Here is a 19,083-nt window from a genome sequence, read left to right on the forward strand (position 1 = left end):
CAGAACCATCAGCATTTTGTGTGTTCTTCAAATCAGAAATTTTCTTAAAATAATCTTTTATCAAGTGTCCTATTTTCCCACAATGGTAACACTTTCTGACTTGATTCTTATATTTTACTTGGTTCTTATTTTTATCTCTGAACTTAGGATTATGATATTTTCCTTTCTTGTGAGAATTAAAGTTACACTGATTATTTTTCTTATTTTGGATTAGTTTTTCCTTTATGTGCAACCCTTCATTGTACTTAGAATCTTTTGAATCAGTTTTAAGTTCAAGTTCCCTATTTCTTAGGGCAGAGATTACTATATCAACTGTGAGTTCTTGTACTCCATACTCCAAAGCATTTCTAATTTCCATATATCTGTCACTTATAGAATTTAGTAAGGCAACAACTTGTTGGTCTTAAGATAATTCTTCATCATAGTTCTCTAAATCCTGAACTAGTTTTATGAATCTATCAATGTTCTCTTCCAATCCAGAGGAAGAGTCAAATCTAAAATTATAAAACTGTCTCAACAAATAACATTTTTTAGGTGTGGATTTAGTTAAGTAAAGGGTTTCTAATTTAGTCCATAAAGCCTCAGCAGATGTTGTTTCACCTACTTTCCTAATTACACTATCAGAAAGAGGAAGGAAAATAGAACTCCAGGCAGTGTCATCTAACTCTCTTCTCCTATAGGCACTAGTTTCAGCAGGCCAATTACCATCAAGTGCAACAGCACATCTCTGTTGTAACAACAGAGCTCTCATTTTTTGGCGCCAGAGACTAAAGTCTCCAGTGCCACTCCAAGTTTCAATTTCAAGTTTATATGCAGTAGACATTTTTACAAGTGTAATAACAGAATCACAAGAGTTAAAGTATCAATGCAATTTTCAGTTTTGAAACGGTTTAAGGGGTGGTAACCCTTAATTCCAATACTCCCTCAGATTTCTAGATCCTCGTATGAGATCTTGGACAAAGGAAAGTACTGGAGGGCAACTTACCTTAATAACCAGCTTCCAAAAAATTAACACAGGTAATTAACAGTAAGGGGAGAGTTCAGAGTATACCAGAAATGGACCAAGAATTTCAGTTTTCATGCAGGGCCGCAACGAGTCATAATGACTCAGCATGAACACGGTATGAATCGGTCTGAGTCGACCCAACTCACCAGGAACTCAGTACGAGTTACAAGAACCAGCAGAACTCAGTGATGAGTTAACCCGAAAATCACCAAAAAACAACAGATCGTTACGAGTCAAGAGCGAGTTACAGTGATTTTCCAGAAAAAGATTTGAATAGAACACGATATCGACTATTTACTGTAGATATCACAGATCTACACAAAGGTATTTCAGTACTTGACAGAGATCCAATCAGAAAGTTAGATCGAAGATTAATCAGTGAAGAACTTTCAAGAAAAACTAATTTTCTTTTTCCAAAGAACCCTTTCACTATCAGATCTGCATTTTCAAAAAACAAATACAAGCGCTTTGTTTAAAAAACACAAACCCTAATACAGTAAATTAAAAGAAGAGGGCTCTGATACCACTTGTTGGTATCAGAATCTCATTTAACACTTTATTTTAAGAAACAACAGAATGAAAATCACAGAAATGTAAAGCAAGACCACGAAGAATTTTTTGCCACAAAAGGGCTCGGATGTTCGATATCAAACCTACTCACCCGTTGAGCATCCACAAGTAGATAGAGCTCTAGATCCACTAAGAAATCACCAAGAAAATTACAGTATGTACGAAGAAATCAGAGATTTCTTCGATATTCCTATCGCCTCAACTCACATTACAAAATCACACCAAATCACTAAGAACCTTTCTCACAATATACATCAAATGTAGAATCTCAGAATCATTCAGATTTATAGGTCAAAAAATTACAAAGAATATGCGATGTGATTAGAGAGAGGAAGGAGAGAAAAATCCTAACACATAGAGTTCAAATCGTTGTGCAAGTGTGTGGCCAAACAACACTTTAAACGTTCAGTCAAACAGCCACAAATCAACAGTCAGGAGGTTGCCAAGTGTACAGCCACGATCGAGCTGCAATTAAAAGGAAGAGGCGTGTTTTAGGAAATAACGCTTTCTTCATCCGGGTTCAATCCTTTTTCACACTAAGAACATAGGCCCAAACTTATGGCCCAAGAATATGAGGCAGCCCATTTCTTAACACTAATGCTACCTCTTAAACAATGTGGTTGCTTGCCCTACTCAACGAGTTAGGATTTTTACTCAACAATCTGCCTACATTATTATGTGAAAATCTTGGTCCAACACATGTAAGCTTTATTTCGATACTGCATTTGTGAATGAAGCACATCCAAATTGAGTCACACTTTATTCAGGACATGGTTCAACGAGGCACAATCCATATTTGTCATGTCAACACCCAAAATCAGCTGGCAGATCTTCTAACCAAACCGTTATCACGACAACGTACGAAACTTCTTTGAAACAAGATTAGTCTTGTCGATGAAACAAGATTAGTCTTGTCGATGGTAGCTCCAGCAGGAGGGGGGCGTATCAAGCACCAATAAACAAAGCAAGTTGCACAAATCAAAGTTGGACTCCTATGCCAAAATCAAGGTTGCTGCCTTCACGTGTAATCAACAGAAATTAGCCACAGAAATAGCATTCCTACTAGAAATATATTCCAAAGATTGTGTGTGTGTGTGTATTGCTATACAATTTTATGAATGAAGTGTGAAATATTCTCGTTGACTTGGGCACTTAGAAGTTACACTTATCTTACAATTTCATCACACGGCATAGGCCTACAATCGTACTAATCCTTGTGTTTCTTTAATGAGTTAATTAAATCAACTTTTCAAAAATATTAGACATGTCAGAACGAATGAAGGGAAATTATTTAACATTTCCGCATATGCATCAACGTTTGAAGTAGCACAAAGCTCAAATTATTTCATTAATGACCATTTATTTCTCTCAATATAATAATGATTGAAATTGGGATTGGAGTGAGAATTTGAAAGGTCTTAACAACCAATAGCCTCGTGGTACCTTTTTGGGATAATCAAACTAATAAGTAATAAATATTACCTTTTGGCTTAGCCCATGTTCGAGCCGTATGCATTGTAGAATAGTGTTTTTATTCGAGAATGTGTGGTTAAAAAATAGGGAAAAGTTTTGGATATACATGTAAAAGTATTTTATATGAGAATATGTGATTAAAAATGAATTTTGAAAAAAAATGAGTTTTTAAAAAAACGGGGGCCAAACATAAAAGATAAAATAAACTCATTTTATTTCATATCAGTAGCAAGAATCCTAAATGCAATCAGGGGGACTATCTATCCATTCATATAATGCTATGGACAAATTGAACAACCCCAATTATAAGTTTAAACCCACGATCGCATCCACAATATGTAAGAAACTAAAGAACACAATAGCTCGTCGAAGCCCTAGAGGTTCATGATGATCCACTTGGCATGGATTATAGTTCTAAACACTTAAGAACATGTTTGAGAGTAATTTTGAAAATTAATTTTTTGACCTTTAGGAGAAAAGTGGGGTCCACCTGTGAGAGAAGAAGTCAAATATGACGGTTGGAATAATAAAATAACGGTCAAAAAATCAATTTTTTAGGTGAAAAAATCGGGTCCAAACAACCCCTAAGAAATCAAACCAATTTTCTTGCACGAAGAGGGTTCATAAAGGAAATCACCAAGATAACCACTGTACCACTCAAGCTCACTCCCATCTACTAGGTACCATTCACTAAACAAGAAACAAAACCCAATCTCCTTTGGCTTTCATGGATTCACCAAGAATCCATCTAATTTTCACTAAGAAAATTTAAAGAGATGTAAACCAAAAAAGAGACGAGAACAATAAAAGAGAGAAAATAAAGTTGTTTCTGTGCTATTTGAGAGGGAGGGAAATCATTTTAAATGATACAAGCCCTAAACTTTCATCCAATGCTCAGATCTATACCATGTGTACGGATCCTATGTGCGGTGTTTTCAATGGGAAAGGCGGGTATGCTCAAAAGTGAAGTCAGTTAATAAAGTCTGTTACTATTAATCAAGTGATTTGATCAGTAAATGAAAAAGGAAAATCCCTTCTTTCAAGTCAAGTGGAAGAAAACGACAATACATTTCTGGCGACACTTCCCTCCAAAAGAATGGTCATGTTTAAAAAAAAAAAAGGTTGAACTCCAACCTTAAGGGCCCCACCGACCCTGCCCTGAGCCATCGTGGAGGAGGTAAATCGCAGGATGTGTCTCTCAGGAGCCAGGGTGGAGAGCATATGGATATAATATGTTAACCTATTTTTGAAATACACTTTTCGAACAAAAATAATAAGGGATGGAGCAAAATAAATTTGACCAACTCTATTACAATATGTAAGAATTATGAAAATTCTACTCCCTTTATTTCCTTGAGATGTGTATAGCTCAAATAATCAACATGATTTGAATACATAGGAATCTAACTCACTAGAAGGTCATTTTTGTTTTGTTTTTTTTTTTTTGTTTTTTTTGTTTTGTTTTTTTGTGTGCGTGTGTGTGTATTTTTTTTAAACATTGATTAATATTCAATTGTCATTGTTTCTAAATTGACTTTTAATGGACTTTTACAAAAGTTAAATCTCATACAATTAGACTGATATTCTATATTTTCTACTTAATTAAATTTCTAACAAGGTCCAAAATCGCTTTTTTCTTTTTTCTTTTTTCAAGTTGATTTTTGATGTAAACCTCAAACTATTTAAATTGTTTACATCTCTAAACTCAACAATTTTCCTCTACAATACAATGCAAAATGACAATTTTAGTTGCAATTTTCTGATATCATTTCATACTAGATTTTGAGTGTTTGGTTCACCAAACAAACAAATGTGCACCATACATTTATTGACCACACAAACGTCTAATGTAGGATTCTAATGTTGATCATAACTTTTCTTGGAACTTTCCTTAGATATAAACATCGACTGACGAATTCTTATAACATCCACATGTTCAAAAGACATTATAATCATCTATCTACTTTACACCATGAACATAGTTATGAATCACATCACTTGCAAATAAATTAATATGTAAGGCAATAAAATTATTAAATGAGAAAAAATTTTGCACCGTCAATGGATACACAAACGTCTAATATAAGATTCAAATATCGTGTCATCATGAGTACGCTTCATATAACACTCTTTAGATGTAAACATAAACGGACGGAATTTCATAGCCTCCTAGGTTTATTACTTGTCCAATGTGTGCTCCACAAACGTTCACACTACATATGCTCCACATTTCAAAGTCAATGTTTTGAAAATCAAACATTAAGAAATAATAATGATAATAATAATAATTAATTTTGAACACGTATCAATAAAATTCAAAACACGATTCAGTCTTCAGTTAAATCAAAATCAAATGATGTGATCATGGGTTAAATGAATTTTTTTGCTGCATTTAGAAAAATTGAAATTTCTTAAAAAAAGGTTGAACCCCAATCTTGAGGGCCCTCATCACCCCGTTCCTAGAGCTTTATGAGGGAGGTAAATCGTGGGATGTGCTCCAACAGACCAACGAACAAGAGTTGTCTGTACACTGCGTCTACAAGGAGTCCAATTACATGTCTCAGGAATCGAACCCCCACACTACGATGGCTAGCAAGACGTGAGATAATTTCATTCCTGTCCTTTACGCCACTGGGCTATACCCCGAGGGGCAAAAAATAAAAATAAAAAAATTGAAATTTCTTGTCATGTATCATGCTATGTTTTATTGAGCTCATTAGGCACCACAAGTAATAATTTTTTATTTTAAATTGATGAAAGTCCGGTTCTAGTCTTTGAACGATTAACCCTTTTCGAGTTCAATATGTAAATCCGACTTTTTTTTTTTTTTAATAATGATAAGAATTTTCTATTAAGTGTTTTTTTTTCTTTTTTCTTTTTTTGGATAACTTAAAAGCTACTAGAAAGTGAGGTCAAAATCAATAATTAATATTAATCAAACATTTCATAGAACCTACAATTTTTATTAACTTTTCAAATACACATTTTACCGACTTTTATCAAAATAAACTAAAACATTTATCAAGATTTGTCAGAATTTTGCATCTGATTTGAGCCACCTTGGGCCATTGATTCTTGACCCTTTCAATTAGATGTCACAAAAACCATAAATGGTGAGGATTAGCTGTTGAATCAAAGACATGCATTGATTCCTTAAAGGGTCCCATCCAAGAAAAGAACCAGTTATATAGCAGATACAGATCCCCTATTATCTCTTCAAATTTCTAGGGTCTATAAGGGAAGATGCACTTTCAAGATTCAACTAAAATTTAGGTTATGAGAAAAATCAGAAACTTCTTCTTCTGTGGCTCCCAATATTCGTCCCCAGAGGCTATAAATTGCACCAAACGAATAACCCTTCCTCACAACACAAAATACTATCAAGATTTTCTCTCCAAGAAAAGAAAAAACTAAAGGGCCCTTGCAAGTATTTTCTTGTAATGGCTGCTACAGTATATGCTACTGGATTCAAAGATGGTCTAGGCCTTTCTTCTTCTTCATTCATGGCAGGTGAAGACTACGCCGCCCTCGCCAGGGCGGTTCCAACACAGGTTCGGATGGCGCATCCTGTGCGATCGAGGCCGATGATGAAGAATGTGAATGAAGGGAAGGGTCTTTTTGCTCCAATTGTTGTTGTCACGCGTAATGTTATAGGGAAGAAGACATTCAACCAGCTGAGAGGCAAAGCTATTGCTTTACACTCACAGGTAATTCGGTCACAACCTTTCATGTTCTTTGCTTCGACGTTTTATCGACAGTCGTTGATGTTTAGTACGATAAATTAAATATAAATAAACAAAATCGAAAAAATTAGGGGCCTGTTTGGGCCCAATTTTTTCACCAAAAAAATTGATTTTTTGATCGTTATTTTACTATTCCAACCGTTATATTTGACTTCTTCTCTCACAGGTGGATCCCACTTTTCTCTTAACGGTCAAAAATTCAATTATCAAAATCACTCCCAAACAGGTTCTAGAAAGTTTTCACTTGTTCATTTTTATCGAGTAATTTAGTGTATTAAATATGTCATCAAAATTTTGCATATTTGAAGTAATATATTTATAATCAGTAAAAATAAACTTTCTATAGTAATATTAATTATTGTAGAGCTCGTTCAACTTCCAAGTAGAAACGGGATTTAAAATTTTAAAATATCTCTTATAATTATAATTAAGTCCCTTTTTGTTTAAATTAAAATTTTACGTCAAAGTTATCAATTAATTTTAATTACATATTTCATGGGATTCACAACTTTTTAATCACACATTTCATCGGCTTCTATCAAAATTTACTAAAAATCTGATTTTAATCTCCTTCAAACAGACTAATATGTTACAATAGTTTTAAATTTGATAAATGGTCCTTGTTTTACTACCTAAATATTGGCTCTTATTTTTAAATTCCAATTACTAATTTTTTTAGTCTAATTTACTATTAAAGTTAAGATATTGTATTATTGATTTTTATAATTTTGTAAAAGCTCACGTCTCCACGTCACTAATTATTTTTTCAAGAAAATGGGATTAACCTAGTTTTTTATTGCTTATTTTAAGAATTTATTGATAATGAAAGGATGCAATTTTGGTTATAATCAACATTTTAATTTTAAAATTATTTATTAAAATTATAATATCAAGATTGTCACAAATGAAGGATTTATTTATGAAATTTTCCAATACCAAAATTGTTGTGTCTATTTGTTTCAAAATAAAAATAGATAAAAGTAGCCAAAACAGAATAATTGGTTATTTAGAATTATTTAAAAGAAAATTTGGAGTTTGTCTATTATTTAAAGAAAAAATTTGAGGAGCCACGTATCTTTATATTTGAACTAAGATTTTATTTGCTTTATGGTGGTGAGTTTTTTTAGATTAGAGTTAGTACTTTTTGTTTGTAAAGAGAATTTTTGAGAAACTATCTATTTGCAAAGAACATTTTACACACAATAGAAATTATCTTTAAATTTAGAGAATAAATTTTTTTATGCACTTCAAAAATATCTCTATTTTGACTCCTTATTTTACCATTTTTTTGAATGAACATTTATTGGTTTATTCTCATCTCTTATTTAACATAATTTTTGTTAATGGCCAATCGATTCAAATGTGATTTGAATAATTTAAATTGTAGAATGAAATTTGTAACTTATTAAATGTAAGCATTGTTAATTAAGAATAAAGAGTCAAGCTTGCGGAGCTAAACACATCCTTTATTTTAAAAAGTTAAAATAGGAAATTTCTTGGAGCTTGTTTTTTAAGAATTGATTATCTAAAATAGAGAATAGTTTTAGCTTTTTATTTATTTATTTATTATTATTATTATTTTTAGAGTGACTATTAGGGATACCCTAACATATTAATCCTTGATCAAACGGATTACATAATCCAAGAATTGGAATTGGAATTTTATTTTTATTTATTTATTTATTTATTTTTTAAGTTTCTTCAAAATATGAGTTTTCAAAGTGTGTATATATATGAAAAGCGTTCCTCCTACACATGGATTTAATAAGTATTTTTGACAAATAATCATGACATTTAGATTAATCAAATCCAACGGTTAGTAGATCTTAAGTGATTATAACTAACTCTCCTATGATCCCAATAAAATACATGCTGATCGTTGAATTTTATTCAACATAGCACTCAATAATAGTCAACGAAGAAATTTCCTTCAAGATTAACCATTATATAAAACCAATCAAAAATACAATACCTCTCCAGATACACTCAATAAGCAAAATACTGGAGGTTAACATGCAGTAGAAGAGTACTCGGTTTACTAGTTTTTCATAAAGCTGAAAAGAGAAATGCGCAACAGCACAAGGCAGGAACTTCACACACTATATCGACCACCTTTACCTGTTGATCTATCCCTTTTGGAATCATCCTGCAATAAACAGTGAAATGATAAAGAAAGAAAGAGTGCATTGTTGTGAAAAGAAAAACACCACCAGGGTAAACGAAATTACATGGAAGCTATAAGTTATCTTTTCAGTGACATTAAGGATCTCCTTCCACTTCCTCCCAATGCTCATCTGCGAAGACCAAATTAACATTCAATCATAAGCTGTGTCAGGCATGCGACTGTAAAAGACTCGAGGATTTAGAAATTTAACAATTGCATCAAGCAACAGATAAATAATATGGAAAAGCTTCACTCTCGAAAACAAGCCCTATAAAAATCTATAAACAGACAAAATTGGAGAGCTCACAGTTCTCCAACTTTTGGTGCACTGAGCCAGATGTTGGCATCAATAAGAATAAATGTTAGCCTGGATTGTTTTAAGAATGACTAAAGGACAGGTATAAAAGGCATCTTTGAGGTTTGCCAAAAAATAAGGAAGGGGGAAGATACTGCCTCCTGAGGCACGCAACGCAGCATCAAATCTCATACTTTATCTTATCCAAATATTAGTAGAACTTGTACAGCTTCAATGAAACATTGTTAACTAACAAGTTTATCATATATAACTAAATGAGGTCTTATGCGCAAAAAGTACATTGGAATTCAATCTCTGTTCAAATATTGAAATGCACATAGGCCCCTAAAAATTAAACACTAACATTATTTCTGCGATTAACCATTAATACTTTAACCTATATACGATATTGGTCTTATGGCTGTGTCATCCATCCTGATTTCACTTCTTTTGTATGATTTTTGCCTCCTTATTAGTGATTTTGTAATGCCTTCAGCAGAATGCTTCTTGGAAGGTCTTCTCATCCCGACCCACACCCATATCTAATTCCCTTTTAGTTTACGAAAATCCTCTATCTCCCCTCCCACATAGATTTATTTTTGTTTTCAGCTCATCAGTCTTCTGTTGTCAATCTTCATGGCGTTCTACAAGAGATGCAAACAGAACAAATACTTCTATTGGGTCTCCTTCAACCAGGGTGGGTAACTAGAAGAAAAGATTAAAACTTTGCATGGCAGAACAATCAATGGTGGTAAGATGTTCATTGATACCTGCGCTGACAACAAAAAATTACCTGATTCAACTTACACTATATATCAATATGGAAATGCACAAAAAGTTGCAAGACCCAAGAATAGTTTGTCAATCTTTTGTTTCATTCAGCACTCATGTCACAAGTTCTGTTTGTATCTTTGGATATAAGAAGGTGATCTTTAGTAGGTTTAAATGGTCACGAGTTTCTCGGTTAAGCAAGTCACGTGATAGTTGAGCAACTTTAAGCAAAGGGTAATTTAGTTTTTTTGTACAATGGGGCGCACTATGCTTATTTTGCAGCAGAATCTAAAGTAGCTTCAGATCTCCTTATTCCTTGGCAGTTTGACATATGATCTTAAAGTTCAGTCGAATCATTCCTTCTGATACTATTTTGCAGCTTATTAACGGCCGAATTTCTGATTACTTGGGGTAAATTGCAGCACCAGCTTAATAGGATTTTCTGATCCTCATCGTTGCTGCATCATCAAAGTAGTATTTGGAACCAAGCAGTTGGCTTTTCACCATCCTAGGGAGAGTTGTCACGGACAACAAATAAGGACTGAAATCAAGTGCAGCAGATAGAGATCTTGACAAACCAAAAATGATTTAAGATTAAGAGTGGGCGCAACACCGGCAACAGGAATGAGTGGAAGCCCATTTGGGAATTCGAAAATGCAACCATGTACTTTTGGACACTGTAGTATAGAGGATGACAACACCAAAGAAGAGAGTGAAGATCCTTTACATGACCCAGTCCATGATGTCAATATGGAACAGAAGATGGGTTAGTTCGTACAATTGATTTAAAAGAAGAGGATAGAGATTGAAATTGTTGATTTCCTAGCAAAAATGCATGCTAAAGCCTACCTCGATAGATTGGAGAAGAGCTCAAGGTAATCCAGAGCTGGAAGAATAATATGAAAAGTTCTTGTCGTAAGGCATAAGAGACGAGTTTGGCAACAGAATGACTATGAAAGTGGAGTAACTAAATGAAACAAAAATGCTATGCTTATGGTTTATTTTCTTGACCTGATCTATTATTTTATTTCCCACAATCATGACTCAAGTTTGTAGTTTGCTTAAATTTCAAATTACATTTATTTTATGGTTTAGTAGATTGTGATAAGAAAATGAGCCACTTAAGTGTAAAAGGCATTTTGTTATTTTTTGTTAGCATGAGAATTTATGGCGCTTAGGAACAGCTCTCGAAGGGCTGACTGCGGTAACTTATATTCCTCATTTTACTGCTGAATCGAAAAGTAACATCCAAGGTTCTTTATTCCATGAATCGCATAAATCTTGTTCCCTTAAATGATTCTTTCTTTGGTGTTAATGTGCTTCTTATTTACTGCTCGATTTCATTTTGGGGTGTAAATTGCACCAGTGGCTTTGTAGGATTTTCTCATATTTACTTTCACCATCAAAAGCTAAGAAATAATTACCTGAATAACAATAAAATGACAAATAAATACCTGCACTGCTTCATTTGCTGCATTTTTAGTCCACAATGAAAGTTTGTCTTGCCTTTGGCGGACACTGGCGACCACTCCACAGATCTCCTCAGCCTCATCAAATTGTTCCCCTATTAGAGCCATCAACTAAGGAACACAAATTTATCAGTCAAATATGAAAAGATGAACCAGTTAAGTAGTTTCAAAAAAAAAAAATCAAGGTTTATATCTATCAACCCAACAAAAAATGCTAAACAGTAAACAACAGTGTTAAGAAAGAATTTATTTTTACAGTTTCAAGCCACATGTTCTCAAGATTATCCTTTCTGTTGCTAGTAACAGTCCATTTGCCTCCGTTAGCACACTCAGGATCTTCCCATTTGGGCTCCATTCCAGCTTTGAACAAGTGAAACTCAGCTATTGTTGGCAACTTGCTTGGCCTAAATATCTGATCATATAAACTGCAGGAAAATTCACCATTTCAAAACATAAATAAAACCAGCTTCATACATTCTAAGGAAGTTCACCATACTTCCACACTTCGGGTTCAGTACAGTACACACGATTTATCATTTGTAGTAAATTTGAAAATACCTAACTCACAAAGTGCAAAACAGTTCTATTGCAGAGGATATTTACCCTGCAATAACGTCTTGGATTTCATGTTTAATCATCAAAACTAAAGATCTCACACACCGCTTTTAATTTTCTCCTTTTCCTATTCTTTAATACTATTTAAAATCTTGTAAACCTTGTTGAATACCAAGAGAAGCAAGTGAGCGCATCAGTCCACTTACCCATTTATTTTCACTTATTCTGGAAAAGATCCAGTGCTTGTAGGTGGACTTGCTGAGGCAGATGACTATGCGAAATACTTCTTATTAAAAAGTGAATTTAAGGAGTGTATATATTCAAATGAAGGATTTTCGTACCATTGCTAACCTTTCCTAAAGTCCAATTTAAGATGCTGGTTCTATATCAATTTTAGAGCTAATAGTAGAATTTTGATTGGAAAATTGATTTAAGTAGATGGAAATATTTCTAATCCCATTAAGAAGTGCTAATTCCACATAAAATAAACATATGGACAGTGTCTTCACTAATTTGAAATCAGATTATTCATATTGAAGTTCACAATATAGAAACTATCTCGAGAAGAGAACGAAAATACATGTGTGATCAACCACAACACCACAAAAAGGAGAACATATTTGCAGTTATTAACAGATTTAGAGCACATTCATAAAATAATAAATAAAAATCAAAATGAGTATTTCTAGCAAAGTAGATAAATAAATTCACCAGATTATATTAAATTTCAAATTTGAATTGAGTAGAGTTTAATAATCTCATTTAAGTTGGGCCAGCCTCATTCTAGGATTCCATACCTTTGGACTCGTTCATAATGATGTCGAAATTTATTTGATAAAGTAGACAACAGAAACATATTACAACTAAAAAGATAATGCCCTGGAGCAAACATCATTAACTGCGCCAGATATAAGGGATACAAGATGAGACAAATAGCAAAATCGGCCAACAAGTAAAGATGAAATAACAACCATATGCATTAGCAGTAGGATGAAAATCCTCAAAATTTATATTCATAACTTCGTAAAGGTGTCACAGATTCTAGAATGACCTTCTAGCCCTTACAAGACTCACCTTTAGGAAAACTACATAAAGTAAGTAAATAACAAAGCATTACATAGAAAAATCCTATTCTTATGTAGTTCTAGACAAAGCCTAGGAACCAATACTTGATAAAGAACAAGGATTAAGTATAGCAACATTGTTCAGAGCTTTCACAGCTTCAAGGTCAAGTCCAACTTGTTGGGGTTAATGTTGTCACCACCACCCCCGTTGACATGATCAACCATTATCCTATTGTCAATAGGTTGTACAAAATTTCTGAATGTGTGGCCTGGTACAGTAAGTGAAATGTTTTGCCTTGTTGATTTTTTGAGAGGTTTGGTCCTCAGGTAAAGTCCCCGACTCCTTGGACCTAGTAAAAATGGTGAAGCATTTGTACTAGCTCTTACAAGTGAACAGAAGTTAGAAATTTGGTAGGCTGTGACGTAGATGCACACGGGCTTATACGAGTAGGGCAGTTTGATTGCTGGGAAGAAAACAAACCTGGGCTTGAAAAAGTGAAATAAGTGGTCCAGAATTCTGCAAGGAAAACCTTGAGTGGAAATTTGGGGTTTTGGGTGTATTGTGACGTAAATGGACAAGAATTTGTAGGAGAACAGAATGGTACCAAGCCCTAGAGTATTGAGGATGTGAGGCAGTCCGGAAGGTAGTGGGGGCAACACTTGATCGTGAAGAATTTGAACAGAAGTTCGTATCATTTTGAAATGACACAAGATTTCTCTCAGATTGCCACTGCCCTGATATGCCGTTTTCTAGCACGAGACAGATATTGACACATAAGGCTCGTGCTATCAAAGAAAATCTGATCACAGACAGAACCATGGTATTAGAATTTCATGACTCATCTTTCCATTAGATTTTCAATTATTGAATAATAGTTTAAATTACCGGACATGGCTAAATTTATATAAAAGATAAGCGAAATCTGAAGACTTGGGCAGAAAGGACAGCACTTTTCAGGTTAGGTGAGTGCAATGGAAAAGGATAAAACCAAATATAAGGAACTAAGAACAATGGCAAAGCTGCACTGCCAGAGAAAAATGCATAACAAGATACAGGAAGAAGGTTTCTACTTCTCACAAGGGGAGTCTAATTTTATATCACCCAGCTGTGACTACACGACAAACAAGCATTGAATGTGCAGCTCTTTTTCCAGGCAACCATCAAATCTCATTGTTATTATGAACATATAGATTATTGCATGTTCTTTTGCCTTAATCGCGCAACAGTATTATTGTAATTTTCAAGCATGCATTGTCCATCATAATTTAACCATACCAACAAATAATCTTCCTCGGAACATGTTAGGACTTCTGTTAAGTTCAACCACCTAAAAAATCAACCCTATCTAAATTTTTTTATCTAAATATTAATCTAAAATCATTTCATATTTTATTGGAACATGTTAGGACTTCTGTAAGTTCAACCACCTAAAAAATCAACTATGTCTAAAATCTTCTATATAAATGTTAATCTCAAATCATTTCAATATCAAAAATATGAATATGCATTTAAAAAAACTAAGTTAAAGCTTCGAATCCTACAATAATATTATTAATTGTTATATCAGCGGTTGTAAGAAATAAGAGGTCAAGGGCCATTTCTACTCTAGACATAATTTTAATTATAAGCATTTAAAAGCATGGTGATAGATGTCATAAAAGATGTAACCATTGCAATAGACAATGGTTATTGCACAAATTATTGTACCTGCCTAGTATGGTTAGAGAAATTTAGAGATCACATAATTATTTACATACTTAAAGCCAGATATGAAAAACTAATATCATTTACTAGTGTAGGTACATAGATGTTTAAAAAGGAGACATTTTTCCTATGTGAGGCGAGACATAATTGAGCCTCAATGTGCTTTGAGCAGTAAGCCTAATTTAGAAGAATATGGAAGTACAAAAATATGCTCATAATAAATTATTCACTGTCTTTAAAAATCCATAGTAAATCAAGACAACATAATAAAAAGTTTAGCAAGCAAATATACATAAAATAAATAAGATAAAATAAAATAGCCCAAAAAGCTAAGCCTAGTAATAAAATGTCTAGAAAACGCAAGAGAAATGGGCAAAAACTTAGTCATCTAGAAGCTTAGCCTTGAGCCTCACTAAGTTGAAGTGTAAGCCGCTGTAAATTGAGGCATAAGCCTTGCAAATAGAAATTGGGGAGGGAGGGGTATACTTTGGGTTCAAGGAGTTTTATGAAAGCCTCTAGTGAGGCGGGATTTGAGGGTAAGCCTCAAATAGTTTTTTTAAACGGTAGGTATGTTCCTTGTTACGATTACAGGGCAGACACGGAAAAACCTTGTATTGCATAAATCAAAGTCGTCATAATTAATATTATCTAGAACTTGAATCAATAAATGAGTCCCTCGTCTATATACAACAATAGAAGTTATGATTTTAATGATGTTTTGAAAGGCTAAATTTGGTATTAAGCATTTTCATCTAGGTGACATGAGGCATAAGTATTAATGCGCTTTAAGTCATAAGCCTCATCTTGAAAAAATAAATAACTCAAAACTCTGCAAAATTATATGCATAATAACCATCAACTATCTAAAAATTAATCAACAAAATAGCAAAAAAAATATTTTTCAAAATAACATTGACCAGATAATCCAGAAATATTCTTGCTTTGATTTTAAAACGAAAAAAGAAACAAAAAGCACAGATGCAACAAGAAAATGGGGAAAAAAAGAAAGAAAGTGAAATGAAAAGATGTGTCGTACTTCTCCATCACAGGCCATACGCAACTCAAAAGTCTCAACTCCATATGGTAGAAGGGTTTATCACAGTTTAATTGTACAGGCTAAAGCACACCTATATCAGTTGCTCTCTTCAACAATCCTTGATTTTACTGTAAACTTCGAGGCACTTAAGGTGCGCCTCAAGGCATAAGCGTTGGGAGATTCTTGAAACAAGATTGTTTTAAGAAGTACCTTTCCCACCAAAAAAAATAAATAAAAAAAATAAAAAATAAAAAAAAATTGTAATTAAATTACATCATATATCTGAAGAATGGGTGCAAATCAAAAGACCTAACCAAGAACTTCAATTTTGTACCATATCTACTTAATAAAAGTTACCTTTCTTCCAGTAATAATTTTTTTTTTCACAAAACAGGATCAAACAAACATAACTAACACTCTACATTAATTGATTTAGATATCAGAAAACTCAACTTATATTCCTTCATGGCATTTCTTATATCCGAATAAATTTGAGAGTCGTAGTAGGCTGACAACTGACATAAAATTATCATATCTTAGAGCATGAATCTTCTACTATATATCATTGGTGTCCACGAAAAACCAAAACAAAAACTTCGATTCTGTACCACATCTAGTTCATGAAGGTTAACCATTCGTGCATCAATTAATATTTTTTTGACGAAACAAGGTCAAACAAACATAACTAATACTCTACATTGATTGATTTAGATATAAAAAAAATCCACATATATTTCTTCGCAGCAAATCATATACCGGAAAAAAATTAAAGAGTTGCAGTATGTTTCCAACAGACAAAGTGTCCCCTGGTAGCGAAGAATTGCATCATATAGGTTCAGCGAAAAGTGGCAAAGATTAGCTTCATAACCAATGAAGAACAAAGGGTCGTATATGTCAAGACATGTGCCCTTTAGGTCATATGATGCAATATGTAAGGAATTGGAACTTATGGCTCCTAGAGACCATTATAAGGGCCAAAAGGCCTGAGAACAACTACATTAGAGGAATTCGAAAGTCAAGTCATACAGACAATTGAACTCAACCCCAATTGCACACTCTTGACTTGTGATGGGTAGATCTCAAGAGAGCCAAGCTGGGAACTTGGGTAATTCCAAACTTGATCTCTGAAAATGCGCATCAATTGAGGTCAAGTGGGACAGAGATGAATAGGTTTGGGTTAGACTGAGAAATGAACTTGATGGCTGTTAACCTGGATAGGAATCAAGCAGTATATTTGGGTATTTTACCAAAGTTATAATGGGGATTGGGGAGTTGCCAATTGTTATATTTAATTCAAAAAAATAAGACAAAAACATACATGCATTTTTTGTATTTAGTGGTCTAACAAATACGGATTTCAATTTGAACCAAACAAACACTTTTCAAATGAGGAAAGTTGCTAAAGAGGCCCTGTTGGGAGAGAGAAAATGAAGAATGGCCCTTCTTCATAGTTTTTCTTACAAACACTATTAAAATATTATAATTCAAAAATTTCTTTCTTCCTTTTAAATTGTTTCTTCTATTGGCTCCATCTTTCATGAAAAGAGAATGCGAAAAAGTTGCCTTCACAGCCCAAAATTTCTGGTGCTGTATCCCCCATTTTTTCCTCATAAAAACTCAACCATGGGACAGAGCTTCAAGGATAGCGAAAAATTCAAGAACAGATATAAGGCTATTTTTTATTTTTTTAATATAAATTTGACCTAAAAGGCCTTTTGAATGAATAACTAAAACGTAACTATTTTTCAATTTAATATAACCTTTAAAGAGGGTTATTTATTTTATTTTTTTATTTATTATTATTATTATTTTTTAAATGCCCTTTCCAATTCTGATACCTATTCCCAGTGGAAGCAAACATGACAAGGCCGTATTTGAATTCTGATTCATTCCAGGACAAGGTAATCTGAATTTGATTCCACCGATGGCAAACCAGACACGGCCTTAGTAAGCGAAAAAGCTCATTTACAGGTAGTCAAGGGAAAAACAAATAGAGATGATAACACGAGTAAAGAAATGAACAATAATCACACGAGAACACTGAAACAGCTCTATAAAGATCATAAAAAGTAACGGGATTCTACGCTCAAAAAAAGTATTGATATCAACAATAAATTAAATCCATAAAAAAAGCATATTAAATATATGTATAAACAGAACTGGATGTATTCGTACCACCAGAATTCTTCGACAGTGTCGAAAGTGTAGACTTTGCGAAGAGAGCTACCCCAGGCGGCGCCCGGTTTCTGTTTTGATTGGTTATCATACCAGAACGTCCACTTCCTCTCCAGTCTGTGCGGCTGCTTCTCAGCCACCTCCGCCGCTTCCTCCACCGCCGCCGCTGGAACTTCTATTGCTGCTTCAGTTGCCATATCAATCTAATTACCAAATCGTGGTCTTTTCTCTCTCTACAATTTGCTTTTGCAAAGGGAAAAAGAGGGATACAATCTTCACAGGTCGATTTCTATAAGGGCTTTAGATGGGATTGGGAGAAGTTGGGCCGAAAATAAATCTAACTGAGCTAGGTTGTCTTAGGCCTCAATTGTCCCCATTATTCTAAGTGGAAATTATATAAAATCATATTTTAAAATTTTAACATTCTAAAATCATTTAACAAGTTTAACAATTCAAAAATCAGATTGTTTTATATTAATCAATATATTATTATTAGATAAATATATTATTAAATTAAATTAATTAATAAACCAACCCTACCCTCTCCAACCAACCCATTTTCCCCAAACTCATCTCTTTTTACATCTCCTCTCTCTCATCACTCTGTTCCCTCTCACTGACCGCCGCAGTCGCAATTATCAACATCGACGACCACAGCACCACAATCTGAAGCAAAGAAGGCAGACAAAGCGAAGAGTGTGGAATAGTTGTTCTGGTGGTGCAGCGACGCACGATGGTCCGACGATTGAAGTTGACAATTTGGTGGATATCTAAGGTGAATGTGGTGGTAGGGGTTTTCAATTCAGATGTGATGTAGATGATTGTGGTGGTGGTGGAAATCGACTTACGTGACTGATAAACAATATGTGATATAGATGAGGTGGTGGTGGTGGATATCTAGGGTGAATGTGGTGGTGGGGGTTTTCAAAATATGTTGCATCTCTGTGGTCAAAGTAGGTGTGCTATTTGCCTCTGTTTGTAGTGGTGTTCCTCTATTTGCGTACTTTTGAAGTGGTGGTGTTTGACTGTTTGTGGTGGTGTTTGCCTCTGTTTGCGA

The 19,083-nt window shown here is 33.9% G+C and overlaps 2 protein-coding genes and 1 long non-coding RNA gene across 3 annotated transcripts; 2 read left to right on the forward strand and 1 right to left on the reverse strand.

Annotated features, from left to right (window-relative positions):
- The first annotated feature begins 6,289 nt into the window (after nt 1-6,289).
- On the forward strand, nt 6,290-7,057 carry LOC111407472 (protein PROTON GRADIENT REGULATION 5, chloroplastic-like). The gene is made up of 2 exons (XM_023036972.1): nt 6,290-6,756; nt 6,959-7,057. The coding sequence occupies exons 1-2, from the start codon at nt 6,490-6,492 to the stop codon at nt 7,055-7,057; spliced, it is 366 nt and encodes a 121-aa protein (XP_022892740.1). The 5' UTR covers nt 6,290-6,489.
- A 1,641-nt stretch (nt 7,058-8,698) lies between these two features.
- Nucleotides 8,699-18,393, reverse strand: LOC111401555 (eukaryotic translation initiation factor). The gene is made up of 5 exons (XM_023029346.1): nt 18,027-18,393; nt 11,748-11,916; nt 11,477-11,602; nt 9,021-9,086; nt 8,699-8,938 (listed from the first exon to the last, which is right to left on the reverse strand). Exons 1-5 carry the CDS (start codon nt 18,221-18,223, stop codon nt 8,885-8,887), a joined length of 612 nt encoding a protein of 203 aa, XP_022885114.1. The 5' UTR covers nt 18,224-18,393; the 3' UTR covers nt 8,699-8,884.
- LOC111401562 lies at nt 9,093-11,282 on the forward strand. Its single transcript, XR_002704056.1, has 2 exons — nt 9,093-10,002; nt 10,402-11,282. It is a non-coding gene; the product is annotated as an uncharacterized LOC111401562 (long non-coding RNA).
- Nucleotides 18,394-19,083: the final 690 nt, after the last annotated feature.

Source organism: Olea europaea, chromosome 1, assembly GCF_002742605.1.
Source record: "Olea europaea var. sylvestris chromosome 1, O_europaea_v1, whole genome shotgun sequence".
NCBI classification, from domain to species: domain Eukaryota; kingdom Viridiplantae; phylum Streptophyta; class Magnoliopsida; order Lamiales; family Oleaceae; genus Olea; species Olea europaea.